This window comes from Manihot esculenta, chromosome 2 (assembly GCF_001659605.2).
Source record: "Manihot esculenta cultivar AM560-2 chromosome 2, M.esculenta_v8, whole genome shotgun sequence".
Taxonomy (NCBI): domain Eukaryota; kingdom Viridiplantae; phylum Streptophyta; class Magnoliopsida; order Malpighiales; family Euphorbiaceae; genus Manihot; species Manihot esculenta.
This window is the reverse complement of record NC_035162.2, coordinates 11,277,666-11,290,505: the sequence shown is the minus strand read 5'-3', so window position 1 is coordinate 11,290,505 and position 12,840 is coordinate 11,277,666. Positions and strand designations below refer to the sequence as shown.

Sequence of the window (12,840 nt, the reverse complement as noted above, 5' to 3'; positions counted from 1 at the left end):
ATATTTAAAAAAAAAAAAAAATCTCAAGTCTGTGATGAAGAGCTGATTCAAAATTTAGATCAATTTAACCCATAATCATCCACTGATTATTCATTTTTCCTAATGATGAAGCTTTGTCAGCGGAAGCACTGGTTGAAAAAAATTTTAATGAATGATTATTTAATTCTTAAATCTTATCGAATACTTTAGACTATGTATACAAAGGATATTTTATTTTATTTTTTAAGTATTAATAATTAAATAAATAAAAAGATAAATGTATAAAATCATCATGGTATACCCATCCCAAATTACTTCTAGATTTTTTTTTTCAAATTTCCTACCACATGTTTTTTATTTTTTATTTTTAATTTTCTGGGTGACAATTTCTCTACACAATGAAGAGAAGAGAATCCAAAATTTCCAAGGATGAGAAATTGCATTATGACTCCTAAAACCCCAATGTCTAAATCTCCTGTGGCCGAAAAAGCTAAGCTTGAATTATGAAATTACAAAATCTTCTCAAAATCATCCAAAATCGATGGTGTGGAGATTAAAGGCTACTCTTTTTATTGCCCAAAGAATCACAAAAAAGCAAATTCCTTTTGCTTTCTTTTGGCTTTTTCACTTTTAGGAGCGTCACCTTTAGCTTCTCCAAATCTAAAAATCTTCCAAGTACAAAACATTTTCCCTCCCTAACATTTACCAATAAACAAGGTCAATTATGATGATAAACCCATTTTTTACCTTGGGTAAATTGCAGATTATGAGATTAATTAGTGTTATTAGTTATAAATTACATGGGTTTTGAGTCATTAAGAAGTGACATGATTTTAGTTTGGGAATGGTGCAAAAGAAATCTTTGAATTTGAACCATTGATAAAAATTTCAATCAAAGAGTAACTTTAACGTCAAATTCTAACATTTTTGGTGATTTTCCTTCAACAGATGCCCCTCGACAAGGTGTTTATCAACTCAAATCCTTCGTTTTTCACCCATTTTTAATCTCTTGTTGGGTCAATACTCAATATGTTCCTAAAAACATTTACATTGACTAATGCTCTTTCTTCCTGGAACACTAGGATTAACTAACATGTGTTTCATTGATTGGAGGAGTATATTTCAAGTAAATAATATATTAAATTTTGGGTAATGCAAAAAATTTGAATATCGTGTTAAATAGTTGGAGAGGCCAAGAAATTTGAATTATTTAATTACATAATTAAAGTGAGAATAGTAGTAATTCATAAGCAACGGTAAAAAATAAAATAAAATAAAATAAAATTGGATAAGGATAGGGCTTAAGTAACTTTGGATGCTAGGGCAACCCATGAGACGTGCTTAGAAATGGGTTTCTAAAGAGACTTTAGAGAATTTTCTAACCTTTATTTCCTCCTCTCTTCTTTGAAATTCTCCTTTTTCCTTCACTTTGAATTTTACCTTTTTGTTTTCCCACTTTTGCAGTTCAATAAAAAATAAAAATTCCCATGAGAATTATTCTAAAAAAATTTATTACTGAATTTTTATATAATATAGGGACTGTTTAGTAATTTTCCTTATTCTTAATAAAAAGAAAATTGAGACCCTTTGTTGGCATATGGGCGGTGTCAGTATTGTGGCAATGAAGTCAGAAGAGAAGCATTTCTACCAAAGACTTTAAATTTTTGGTCTAAAGAAGAAGGTTTTGCTGTTGGGTTTTCACTAGAGATCCGAGCTTAACAGGGTGTCATCCACAGTGCCCACTGCCTATTTTATTTAACTAATCTCTTCGGTTTAGTTTTTATAATTTAATTTTATTCTTCCTTTTTTTACTGCTACAGCCCCAATGTTAGGGCACATTGACCAGTTTTTTAACCCTCCCTTCCATTCAGCATTTGACTGAATCTTATTCCCACACAAAAAGCTAAAGATTAAAGATTATATTCACAAACACACCCACAGGCTTTACCATATGTCACACGTAATGCAGGATTCTTTCCTCTTGTTTGGCTATTAAGTTACTTCTAATCTTGGGATGGACTGAGGACTTTTTAATAATATGGCAGCATTATTTTATTTTCAGATGGCATTAAATGGGAAATTTTTAATTATATGTTTCACCCATGAGCACTAATTAAGAAATCAGAAATCAAAATTCTGGAATGTATTATATAGAAGTCATTGGTTAAATCCAAACAAGCCCAAATAAAATATATGGGTTATAGTCTTTTAACAGATAATTTTATTTTATTTTATTTTATTTTTCCCACCTGCCAAACTCAACCTTGAGTTCCTTGAGATTCACCACTTAATATTTAATGACCTTCCAATCCTTTAACATGAAGAAAGAGTCCACCGGTAAAACAAAGTTACACACTCATTAAAAGAAAAGAGAAAAAAAAAACTAAAATTAATAATATTAAAAAAATAATAATTAAGTAACAGACTCTGCATTGAGCCTGTAACATTTGGTCATCTAGGCAGGCATGTGCAACACCGTGGTCCGTCATCAAAAACAACCAAAACATCCGCCGTATCTCCGGTGTCTCCACTATTAAGTATTAGAACTCCATCTCTTATTTAAAAAACAAATATAAATTCCACATGTATATTAATCAGGTTCACACGTCACTTTCCTATTGATTAACATTGTGATTAAGCATATGCTTATCTTAAACACGGCTGAGGTGGCAAAGTCACCTGTCTTGGCTTGAGCTATGTCTTTATTTAAGCTATCAAAGAAATTGAAAAGGGGCATTTTGGTTAAGCTTTTGGGATTCTGCAATATAGAGATAGGGACCATATGCTTGGTGAGAAGGGAGAAAGAAGGAAGCAAATTCATAGTCAAGTTTTCTAGTAGAACTTTGTCTCTGCTAATTGTCTTAATTAATTATTCAATTATTGGAATTAAAAATTATTTGAAAAGTGTATTAGTTAAAATAAATGCCAGGCAAGAAACCAAGAGGAAAATGCCACAGGAACCAAGCTGGCATAGAAGCTTTTTTCTCAATTGACCAATAAATGGCATCTCTTTCTCTAACAAGCATTCAAAATCCCTCATTTGTGATAGCTTGGCTTTGGCCTTGTTTGAACCACTAGACATTACCCATTTTCTCTTTTGTCTCAGCTACTTTTTACTGGAATTTGTCCTTTTTCAATATGGCTAATTTCATGGACTAGACCCTTGAGGAGTTGGTTGGTTCCAGAGAAATGATGGGAAAATGTTAATTTTTTCAAATTAAAAAAAAAAAAAAAGAGATAGAATGCAGAAGAAGAGACAATTTTAAGGTTGGTTGAGATGGGGACTGGAGTGTTATTATTATATATGCAACTATTTATGTTTTGTCCAAAATTGATTAATGGGTATAAGGGATCAGGACCTATTCTACTATAATTACTATTTTTTTTTCTCTCACTTGAAAGAAAATGCAAGTTGCAATTACTAATTTTGGCATTTCAGAGTTCTGCTCCTCCTCCATTGTCTTACATGTCAATTTGATGTGCATCTGAAAATTATAGAAATTTAGCCATTTATAGTGTATGCTGCTCATTTTGTATTTGTCTTGTATAGCCATTGATAATGTTGGAAAATAAACAAATTTTATATTTTCTTATATGGATGGATTCTAAAAGAGATAATTTGGATTAGATGTTAATATCCTAATCAAATTTAGTAAAAGCTTATTGTCATTCTCATCAACCTTCTATTTTCTTTAGTACTAGCTTCTCTCATTACTTATTAAAGAAATTACAGACAAGCAAAACTTTCATCAAGAATGGCATCCGATTCCAACTGATAGGCTTCTAGAGCCGGTTCGATCTGCATGAGCCCAAGTGAGAAGCTCATGATCTTCAAGATGAGTAAACATAAATAGGATTCCAAATAACAATTGAAGCAAACAGCAAAGAGGTGGGCTTAATGGGCCTAAAACCAAACTGGATTAATAGGCCCAATTATACCTGAGCCTTCATCATTCCATGCATACGTGGCAGAATAAGAGGTGAAGTCGTGCCTCGTCAAGCGATGCCCAAACTCAATTGCGAGCAGTTGGGGCCATGCAGCAGGCAGCAAACTAAGTTTCCGAAATTTTTGTGGAAGAAGATTTTTTTATGTGATTGAGTTAAATCGAGAGGAATGATTTCTTTTAGCTAAAATTAGATATTTTTTTAATAAAAAATATACATTTCTTATGAATTTCTATACTTGATAATTTAAAATATAATTTTAATTATTAATATTATTAAAGTCCTATTTTTTAGGATATGTAATCAATGAATATTTAATAAACTATTAATATTTAATTTTATTATAAAATTAATTATTTGTTTTCATAATAAAATGGTTTTTCAATAGATATGGTCGATAAAATCAAATAGCTAGTTTGAGTTTATAAGTTAAAGAGATATAAAATATATTTATTAAGCGTTTATTTGTTTAATAAAAAATATTTTTTAAATATTTATAGCATTCAATAAAAAATATTTTTTTACTAAAAAAAATTATTTTTTTAAATGATTTCATTTTTTACGCCTTAAAGTCTTATTAAAATTTTAATGTATAAATTTATTAATATATTTTATTTTTTAAATTAAAATTAATAATAAAAAATAAATTATTTTATTAAAAAATAATTTTTATACAAAATATTTTCACGAAAAATATTTTTAAATACAAATTATTTTCTAAAAAAATGAGTCTTATTTGTTTCATATTCTTTTTTTTTTTTTTTTTTTGAAAAAAGAAATAAGTTGTTTTCATTTGTTTTTTAAATAAAAGTGGGGCAAATATTAATTTTACGTTATAAGACTTTAAACAGTCAAGGAAAACGTTTAAAATTTAAAAGGAGAGGAGGGGGAAGGGGAATTGTCCCCCATATCTACAACGCTGCTTCACCACTAGGTAGATGTATTATGTCTGCCTATTGCTTTTTTCACCTTGTTCAGGGTGCCGGAAGTAATCTCCTTGCCTATCTCTGGTGGCAGCATTCCGTACCTAGAATGGCTGAAGGACAGCACAAGGGACCGACTTCTCAGGTGTGCTGCAAAAATTCACAAAGACTTGGCGTCTATTGAACTGCTGAGCATGACTTCTTGGGATTAGATATATAAATGGCCCCATGCTTTGCTTGCATATCATCCTTGTAACGTGATTTCTGATACCTTGGCACTTATCATCACATGAAGGGTCTCTGTGAAGGCTGTGTGATGACTGATGATTGTGCGAGTTTGATTAATATGCTGCTGTTTGTGGTTTCGCTGGTTTTGTTGTTAAGTAAAAGAATCTTATTGGTTATTTCTTGTTAGCTGGATGCAGTAATGCATCGTTGGTCTTCAACTGGGCCCGTAGGAGAATTATTCGCATGTCATCCCTCGTTTGACAATAACATAATGATGTATGGACAGACTGGCAACTAATGTTATACTGGTTATAGAAAATGATGCCCATGTCGTCTTCCGGTTGTCTTTTATCATTTTCTTCAAATTAGATGTTGAATGCGATCCATCTATCTAATTCCAGATGTTTACATTTTTTTAAAGTTCTATTTGAGGCTTGATGGGCCTAAAACGATTATGAGACTAGATATTTAACAATTTGGGAATAAAATAAAATGTAATTAAGAAGCTCATGGTGATAAAGAGATTTCCTGGTTGGACTGAAGACTGATGAACTAAAGAAGATATCTGAGAGCGATAAGAGAAATACGAAACAAGTTTACAAATAATTCCAGGCCGATCAAGCAAACTTTATCCGACCAATTATTGCGTTTCAAAAATGACGGCGAGCAGATGAATTCGGGAGAAGTTGCACATGCGAAGTGTAATCGAGCTGAGCCGAACCGAGCTTTGTAAAGTTCAAACTCGTTTATTAAAAAAGTTTGGAAGCTCGACTCGAACTCTAATATTTGATTCGAGCTCGACTCGAGAATTAAATATTATAATCGAGCTCGACTCGTGAAAGGCTCGTTCGATTTAATAACGAGCCTAATTCGAGTTCGAGCTCGAAAAACTCGATTAAAAAGCTCGTTAATAAAACTCGAGCTCGAATTCGGAAAACTCGATTAAGAAACTCGTTAAAAAAGCTCGAGACCGAGCTCAAAATTAAAAAGTTTGGTTTGAACTCAAGTTCAGACTCGAACTCAAATTAATAATTACACTTTAATCAGTTTTTAATCATCATTAATTTAAATAATATAAAAAAAAGAGAGTGTACATAAAAAAAATTACATAACACAATTTATAACTAAAATAATACAAATAAATATAAATTCAACAACATAATAAAATTAGATTACACACAAAATTTAATATCAAACGAATAAAGTTGATTCCAACTTCCAACAGTTGAAACAAGCTAATATAATTTAATTATCTTCATAATCATCTTCATGCTTGTTCAATTAGTTAACTTGAATTTCAACTTCAACATTCATATAACCTTAATTAATTATTATTAATATAATTTGATAATTATTATCATCTTTTATATTGTATGCTTAATTATATACAAAATTTTTTTTATAATTATACTTTAATTTTAAAATGTATATAATTTTTACAACTCAATTTATCATGTAGTACTATAATTTTAAAAAATACTTATTATAATAATTAATATTAATTATTTGTGATTATACATTAATTTTATAGAATCTTATTATAATAATTATATACAAAAGATTTTTATAATTTAATTTTAAAGAATACTAATTATAATAATTAATCTTAATTATTTATAATTTTCAATACTATAATTTTCAAGTATTTATAATAGTTTAAATTTTATAACTTTATAGTTATTTTTATTTTTTTAATAATATATAAACTTGTTCATAAATTTATTTAACGAATTAGTTCATCAATTTATTTAAACAATATTACTCACGAGCCTATTTAACGAGCCAGCTCGCGAGCCTTTTCAACGAGGCAGCTCACGAGCATTCTCAACGAGGCAGCTCGCGAGCATTCTCAACGAGGCAGCTCGCGAGCCTTAACGAGCCGAATACTATTGAGCTCAAGCTCAGCTTGTTTAAGTGACGAGTCTCAAAATTGAGCTCGAGCTTGACTCGTTTAAAAAACGAGCCAAACTCGATCGAGCTTTTATCGAGTCGAGTCTCGAGTAGCTCACGAATAGCTTGACTCATTTACAGTCCTACTATCTCCACAGTGATACCAGAAAAGAAATGAATGCTACATCATTCCCTAGGCAGCAAAAGGGGCATGGAAATCTTTCCTCATTGGTTTTTAAAACAAAATGTTATTAAAATCGTTAAACGAGTCGTTCGTGGGTACACATCGTCGCACTAATACAAACGGTCAATTTTTCCATTGCTTTTTTCTTCCCATAGATATACTCAGCACATCTCATACTTTATCCATGCCTCAACTTTTATAATTTTACAATTTTTTTTTGCGAACATGAGATTTGGTGCATAACATAATAAAATTTTTCAGAAGCCATACGCAACAAACCGTAATAAAATCTACCCTTTCCAAATCAAAAGGCAAGTTCATTCCAAATATGAAACCATCATATCATGGGTTGATGCCAGTTTTCTAAACACACTTTTTAATCAGGACAAACGGATGACATTCAAAGCCCACCTCCTCCAGAAGAAGACTAGGACCGGCCAATTTTTACGATGCCTTCTACGGCTCATCTAACTGGTCCTGCAAGAAAATTGAATCACCCCATGACTTTTTGCAGGAATAGGTAAACAGAACTGCTGCCACGGTTATCCTTAACTATGTGCACTTGGAGGGAGAGAGAGTGAGAAAGTACCTGGACGTCTGAAGTCCACAGAGTAAGGTTATCCCTAAGCAGTTGCATGATTAGAGTGCTATCCTTGTATGATTCCTCCCCCAAAGTGTCTAGCTCAGCAATGGCTTCCTCGAATGCCTGCACAAAAACATAGCAAGTACAATTCAAGGGATTTCTCCTTTCTAGCTAAGGACACGATCTTGTACCAGCCATAGACCATAAAACAATCAAGTCAAAATCAACCAATACAAGTCCATATCATACACATAGTAACATGGTGCCGAGTTAAGTACTATGGAAAAACCGATTCCAGTAAAAAAAAGTTAAATTACTGGCTACGAAAATTTTGAAGAAATTGCAAATTAAGCAACGCATGCTGACACTTCAATATCCAACCTTGTTAATCCTACCTGAATCCGGTACAGCATTTATATCACAAAACCTTACCATTCACGGCTAGTCTGCTACTGAGAACTTTCCAGAATACAAATTAACTGAGAACAATAATAATAATAATAATAATAAGGCCTACCTGTTTAGCCATACTGCAAGCTTTGTCAGATTGATTGAGAATCTCGTAGTAGAACACTGAGAAATTGAGTGCCAACCCCAACCTTATCGGATGGGTTGGTGCAAGATCCGCAAGTGCTATATCCTACAAGAATAAATTGCAAGATATCAGAATAAGGATCAAACACTTTTCTATTTCTCACATAATCTTCCAGAATTCAACTATTTTTTTCTCCCTTCATTTCTTCGATTGAAGTCCAAAATTCAACTCCTTGAATTGAAATAAACCCCCAATTTGCCCCACTCACTATTAAATGAATCAGAATCCTGGGTCAAAAGTAAAGATTAACTACACTTATCCGGGTTAAGACTAATCGTTCTTTGAGTAACAATTAAAAGCGGTAAAGTCTTAGTTTAAAAAGTTATCAAATAGACTCTTAATCCAATTGAAAATTCATTCAAAACCCCCAGATACTAGATTGCAGATCTTTCTTCAGCCTTATCTAAACAAATTTGCAATAACAACAAGACAAACCGAGCGAGAAAAATGAAAGGCTAAAAACGACAACGCACCTGAGCGGCCTTATAAGCTAGCATAGTATCCTCAGCAGCAGCTTTTCTCTCATCACCAACCTTAAACTCAGCCAAATACCTATGGTAATCCCCCTTCATCTTCAAATAAAACACCTTCGATTCACTAGCAGTGGCTGAAGGTATCAGATTCGAGTCCAACAAGCTCAGTATACTAGCGCAAACCTCCGATAACTCGCTCTCTACTTTGGATCTATATTCCTTGACGAGCACAACATGCTCCTCATTTTTCCTCCCTTCCTCTTTCTGCTCGATCGAAGACACAATCCGCCAAGCCGCCCGGAGAGAGCCGATCACGTTCTTATAAGCGACAGAGAGAAGGTTGCGCTCCTCCACAGTGAGCTCCCCTGAGGGAGTAGATCCGAGAACAAGCTTTTGCATGAACTGGACCATCTCCTCATAGCGCTCAGCTTGCTCAGCGAGCTTTGCCAGGTAGACATACTGGTCTCTGGTAAGGTTATCCGGGACGGTGGCCGATGCCATGGCAGTTACCGGCGTTTTGTATCAGAGATGGAGAGAAGAGAAGGAAAATGAAAATGAAATGCGTTTGGAGGTTGTGTTGGTGGTGTGATTTTGGAGGGTACGGTTGGTCGAGAGGATCTTTTTCATGTGGAGAAGGGAATTGTTTGACGGCTGTTTGTTGGGTTTGGGGGTGAATAGGTAATTTTGAGTATGATAAACGCGTTTAGTTTGGTTATTAAACCTTATTTAGGACCATAATCATTGTGTTATTAGTCAGTGATAGGCTTATTTACGAACCTTTTCTCTCTTCAACGCTTCTTCATTCATCATGGACTTCCGAGTTTTTTTTTTAAAAGAAGAAGAAAAAGAAAAATTGACCCGACACTGCTAGCCAACCGGTTGAAATTTTCATTAGGGATGGCTAGACTGTTGAAATTTTAGACTATTTGGATACTTCATTTGCGCCCGATTGAGTTTCAGACCTTGGTTAGTCGTACATTAAGAATATCCTGAGCTCTCATAATTGCTTTCTACTTTTTCCTTTTTCCGAAGCTTTCTTCATATTCACTCCACCCCCTTGCAGATTTTTTTCTTTCGATTTCTTCTGTTAAAAAAAGCACTTTATTCATGTTAAATTAAAATCTTTTTTTTAAATAATAGTCTATTTATTAATTTATTAATGTATTTCTATTTCATTTATATTAAAAATTATTAATTTTTAAAGATAATTTAGTAATGATTTTTAATAAACAATATAAATATAAGGTATATAAAATGACGCAGGCAATTGAGAAGAGAGCGAAAGGGATGGGAGAAGTGCGAAGAGAGAAGAGAATTGAAAAGGAGCTTACGGTGAAGGAATTTATTTATCTCGATACATTCACTTGACTGTGGTAGTTTTTATATATTTCCTCCTTTTTATAGATTTGATGTTTTTGGGTGAAACTGTTTCAAGATCTTTTATTTTATTTTATTTTATTTTGATATTCTTATTTGTTTATTTTTGTTTTGAGAGTTTTGGGTTGTGTGATGGTGTTGGATGCGATTCGTCTGTATTATTCTCACAGAAAGTGATGACATTGGTGAAAGTCGGCGTTGAAGCACTGATTTACTTTTAAATGGTGACTTTATAATTATTTTATACTGAGACGTCATGAATCGATTCTTTTTCAGTAATAATGGCATTGAATCTACGAAAAAATTAATTACATATCGGCGGCGGTTGTTTTGCTGTTTAAATTAGTTTTCTTTATTTTACAGCCAACTATCAATATTTTGATTTTTGCTGAAGGCTTATTGGACACGGTCTTTTACTATGATTCAGCAGTATAATTAATCAACTGTTATTTTTTACTGTGCTTATATTATGGTATGTATAGATGATCAATGCAAAATCAGTACGGTGGGTATTCAGAGTTAACTTTGATTTATTTGATGTGAGTTTTTATATTTCTCTTAGCTTTGAAATTAAATTTTTTTTATACATTATAAACTTAGCCGCAAAAAAATATGATAAAAGGACAAATTAAATTTATTATTGTAGTGATATTAATTACATTTTTCTTAAAGAATATAATGGGGGATGACGTAATGTTGGGGCTAATAACATTAGTCTCGTCCAATTTTTTATTATTTCAAGCCGTATGCTTTTTATATTTTTGTTTCGTGTCAGATTTTTAACTTACATAATTTTAAATAAGAAGGCCTAAATTAAGTGAGCTTGAAAGTTTCTTTGAAATTTTTCCCCAAAAAAGTTTATTCGAATGTGATTAGATACATCAATTAAAAGTAAAAAAGCTTATTTCAGCTTTGCACCTTTTGTTTTAATTTATTATATTTTCAAATTTTTTACTTTATTTGTTGCACCCTTTAACTTTTTGTTGTTTGCAGTTAATATATACAAATATCTTAAATCATGAAATTGAAGACATGATAACTGAAAAAAAAAATTATATATCGTTATAAACGAGAAATTTAAAAAAATAATGCATATTGGTTGTCAAATAATTGAAGCCGTTTATGTATTCATAATCATCATAAAATTTAGCCAAAAAAAACTATTATGAATATATAATTTTGTTTTCATTTAAATTTAGAAAATACCTAATTCTTCGATTGGAAGTTTTAACAATAATTATATAACAATCTAAAAACTATAAATGCATCATGCATGGAAGAATTCATCTAAAAATAATATAGGATTATATTATGTTATACAAAAATAACTTAATTATTGTGTTGTAAATTTAAGTCTTCATATTTAAAAGGATAAATTATACCTTTATTTTTAAATTTTAATATAATTAATGAATTAATTTTTCTAATTTTAAAATTAAACACTTAAACTCCTATAATTTTATTCCGTCCAAATCAAAAGTCTTTATATTATAAAATCGATTAAAAATGTAAAAAAAAAATTTTAATTTCATAAATATTCTTCCGTTTAACTCATTCTTCTCTCTTCCATTTCATCTTCTTAAATTCCATAATTTTAATATAAATTTATCGTCTATTTCTATGATCTAATCAATTAGGACATTACCAGATTGTACTCACAAATCCTGAATTCTCAAAAGTTATGAGTGAAAGTTACTGGAGATCATAATACAGACAAAGATAAGCAAAGATGACCAATTTCCCTAGCTAAATCCTTTTAGTCTTATATAATTTCATTTTTGTAATAAATTCGGTGAACAAAAGAATTGCAAGGTGTAGTTGAAGGTCAGCCATCGCTTCAAGATCGCCTTCAAAATCGCTTTAAGATTGTAGCTGATTTTGTGATTTTTCTTTTTCTGGATTGCTTGCTGCAGAAGAACTACACTTTCACAATCGACTAGGCCTAAGGTCACCTTGAAAAAGCCATTGTTGATTTTGAAGAACCTGAACAGCACTGTGAAAGATGCCGCTGAAGCCAATACCGTCCTTGAAAATCTTGTTGATCTGCATGATGCTGTTGTTGGTCTTCTCCGATCCACTATTCGTCACATCGTATATATGCAGTATCACATCTGTCATCTTCATCAACAAAGCCTTAACACTAATCCAAACCCTAACCCTAAGACTTCAAAACTTGGTATCCCTTTCCTCTCCCCGCTCTCTCTAAATATCTGATTCACAAAGAAATTGGTCACTGGCTTTCCTCTCTGTCTTCTTCGCTTTTAAATCCCGCCCTCCTCCCTCTCTCTCTGTTCAATTAAAGAACAGAACTCATCCACTTCTATTTTCACTCATACTGAAATTTAAAAATGAATGAGAAATTAGTATTAAGATTATAGGATTTGAGGGAGATGAAATGGAAAAGAGAAGAAGAGTTAAAGGAAGAGTCTTTATAAAATATAAAATATTTTTTATAAAGATTTAAGTGTTTAATTTTAAAAATATATAACTGATCCATTAATAATATAATTCAAGAATTAAAATATAATTTATTCTATTTAAAATGAACTATTTACTCTTTTTATATATTCGATGAATTGCTGAGATGGCATGCTGGCAAACCCCAGAAACAAATAAAGATGTCTTTAATTCCCCTAATTTAGGGTTCTATTTCCATTGCAGCT

The 12,840-nt window shown here is 31.7% G+C and overlaps 1 protein-coding gene across 1 annotated transcript; it reads right to left on the bottom strand.

Annotated features, from left to right (window-relative positions):
- Positions 1-7,260: 7,260 nt before the first annotated feature.
- LOC110609696 (14-3-3-like protein B) lies at positions 7,261-9,453 on the bottom strand. The gene is made up of 4 exons (XM_021749470.1): positions 8,801-9,453; positions 8,250-8,372; positions 7,739-7,855; positions 7,261-7,626 (listed from the first exon to the last, which is right to left on the bottom strand). Exons 1-4 carry the CDS (start codon positions 9,299-9,301, stop codon positions 7,606-7,608), a joined length of 762 nt encoding a protein of 253 aa, XP_021605162.1. The 5' UTR covers positions 9,302-9,453; the 3' UTR covers positions 7,261-7,605.
- Between the last annotated feature and the right edge of the window lie 3,387 nt (positions 9,454-12,840).